Source organism: Morone saxatilis, unplaced genomic scaffold (assembly GCF_004916995.1).
Source record: "Morone saxatilis isolate NCDOM2014 unplaced genomic scaffold, NCSU_SB_2.0 Contig2, whole genome shotgun sequence".
NCBI classification, from domain to species: Eukaryota; Metazoa; Chordata; class Actinopteri; family Moronidae; genus Morone; species Morone saxatilis.
In genome coordinates this window covers 23,968,694-23,971,162 of record NW_023339762.1, presented here as the reverse complement: position 1 = coordinate 23,971,162, position 2,469 = coordinate 23,968,694, and the positions used below count along the sequence as shown (strand labels likewise).

At 44.0% G+C, this 2,469-nt stretch overlaps 1 protein-coding gene across 1 annotated transcript in view; it reads right to left on the bottom strand.

Annotated features, from left to right (window-relative positions):
- Positions 1-1,972, bottom strand: part of ndufa9a (NADH:ubiquinone oxidoreductase subunit A9a) — a gene marked incomplete at its 5' end in the record, with an annotated part of 3,839 nt that extends 1,867 nt beyond the window's left edge. The window contains 5 exon segments of the mRNA XM_035665628.1: positions 312-414; positions 524-665; positions 799-890; positions 1,020-1,117; positions 1,799-1,972. Coding sequence (XP_035521521.1) covers positions 312-414; positions 524-665; positions 799-890; positions 1,020-1,117; positions 1,799-1,972 — 609 coding nt within the window.
- Positions 1,973-2,469: the final 497 nt, after the last annotated feature.

The following is a 2,469-nucleotide window of genomic DNA, read 5'->3' as shown; positions in this document are numbered from 1 at the left end:
AAAAGGAAACAAATTGGTTGTTATTATTAAGTGATCTGTCTTGTTTTCTATTGTATATTTATAATTGGGCTTTAATTAAGCAAAAGTATGTTTTATCCGATTACTCGATTAATCGATGGAATATTCGATCAGAATACTCGATTACCAAAATATTCGAGAGCTGCAGCCCTAGAAGAGATGCAAATGCAATGAATATGCAGCACAATGGGAGTGACGTGGGAGTGTCCACAGCAGAGCACTAAATACACACTGATACACTGAGTCACATTCCCATCACTCAGAGACCGATATGTTGAGAGCGACTGCCTTACTCGCGTAATGGTTGAAGAATCTGTCCTCCCTCCCGAACATCTCAGAGGGCTTCATGATGATGGCGTCAGGAAACTCATCCCTCACTGCTGCCTCTCCTACAGCCTGTAACGGAACATATTCACACTGATCAACCTTCGTTACCCTTTGATATACACTGGTTTAAACATGTGTATATATCATGTGCAGCTGAAACGCAGACACACTGGTGTACCTTGTTCCTCAGGTATTTGGACGGGCTGCGTATGTCAGCGTTGAGGTGAGACATGTGGACGAACTTTGTGATGCCGGCCTCTCTGGCTGCCTTGGCAATCTGCTGAGGGATGGACACGAAGACGTCCTCAAAGCGATAGTTCCTTTACACAAAAAGAGGACAGATACGTGTGAATGCCAGTTCCATACCCACATCTCCCCCCATCTTAAGATTCTATTTCATGTCAACATCGTTTAAAAAAGTAAGATGCTTTAAGACATTGTTCCAGTCTATACCTTGTCTCCCACTCTCTGCCCACCAGGTTGATGACAACGTTGGAGTGCTCCAGAGCCCGTTTGATGGAGTCTTTGTTCCTGGCGTCCCACTCCTGCAGCATGAAAGAACGGAGACACCACATTTGCATTCGATTTAAGGCTCTAAATGTATAAGTACGTGCAGGTTAAAGATTCAACCATTCATGAGTGTTTCAACATTTCTGCAAGGTGTGTGTGTTTACCATGAACAGGATTTGTCCAAGATCACCCATGGGCCTCATGTACATGAGGTCATACTGATCACAGCGGTGAGGGATTACAATCTGAGAGCCAATCCGACCTGCAAATCACCAGTATGCAAACACAAACAATCACGTCTTTGTGTCATTTATTTACGGCGGTAAACATTTAACAGCAATAATTAAGTATTAATGCAAATCAATGTAAGCTAGTGACAACACCATATGACAACCTCACAGCCTCACTGCTGCGTCACCTGTCCAACAGTGTGTAGAAATCTATTTTCTCAGTATTTTGTGGCAATCAGGATCCATGAACCCCCCCTGGGATACTGACTACAGGGTCCAACATTGACCTATTGGCTCATCTACCAACGGCAGGTAAACTGAGAACATTTACCAGACAAAACACGGTGCTTAACGCAGATGTTTCTTACGGCAAAAACATACAGACATTGAGTAGAAATCATCAAATAGTAGTCAGTGATTTGATTTGATTAGCTGAGAGCAGATGCGGTGGACAGTGAAGGTCATATTCTCCAATTCCATCTGGCAGGTGACTCAAACTGAAGCAGCATTTGGCACTTGGTGGGTGTATATAGAGTAAGACTCCCTCAATGGGACATCACGTTGACAGTATCTGCGACATTACCATATAAAATTGTTCCCGTAGCCGCCATGAGATCTCACGCGGAAGATGTTCCTCAGCACCAGCTCAAAAAGAGAACACACGTTTGCATACGGCTTAGCAAGCAGTGTTTATGCTATTATACTGAACTCACCCAGCCTATTGACCACATATCGACCCAGAAAGCCGGTGGCACCAAACACTGTTGCCGCTATTCCACTGGAGGAGGAGCGCCCTCCTTTCCCTTTGGGGATGACAGCATGGTGCAGCTTCCTCTGCTGGACAGTGGCGACGGAGGCAGCGGACAATACAGCGGGGGAGCAGCTGCCTGTGAGGAGAGGAACACAGGACGCATTAGACCGCATTAAGCAACTAATCCTTTCTTCTTGAAGGTTTTTTTGTTGGAACTGTTTGACAGGTGTCTGTGGCGCTCCTGAAATACATGGCACCGTTCTATAACTTATACCATGTTGATATAAATGGGGTGGCGGGACATTAAAAACATCAGGAGAGCTGCCAAACGGTCCTCTACGCTGTGGTTTCATTAAAGTGTGCACATTCATTTGGTCCCAGCCCATATGTAACTGTTCAAATCAAGCAGAACCTTGTTTTTTTTTTTTTGTTTTTTTACAGAAGATTCATCTTCTGGACGCCGATAAACATCAGTGTATGTATTTATCAGCCACAGCAACAAGAAATGTGTTGCTGTGTGTATGTAGATATGAGAGTTTCTCTGGATGAATTCAGAGTTTACAGGTTTAAAGAAGCATTTCACCCGTGGAAACATTCATCTTTATTGAAAGTGGGTTATATATGTAGTCCAAA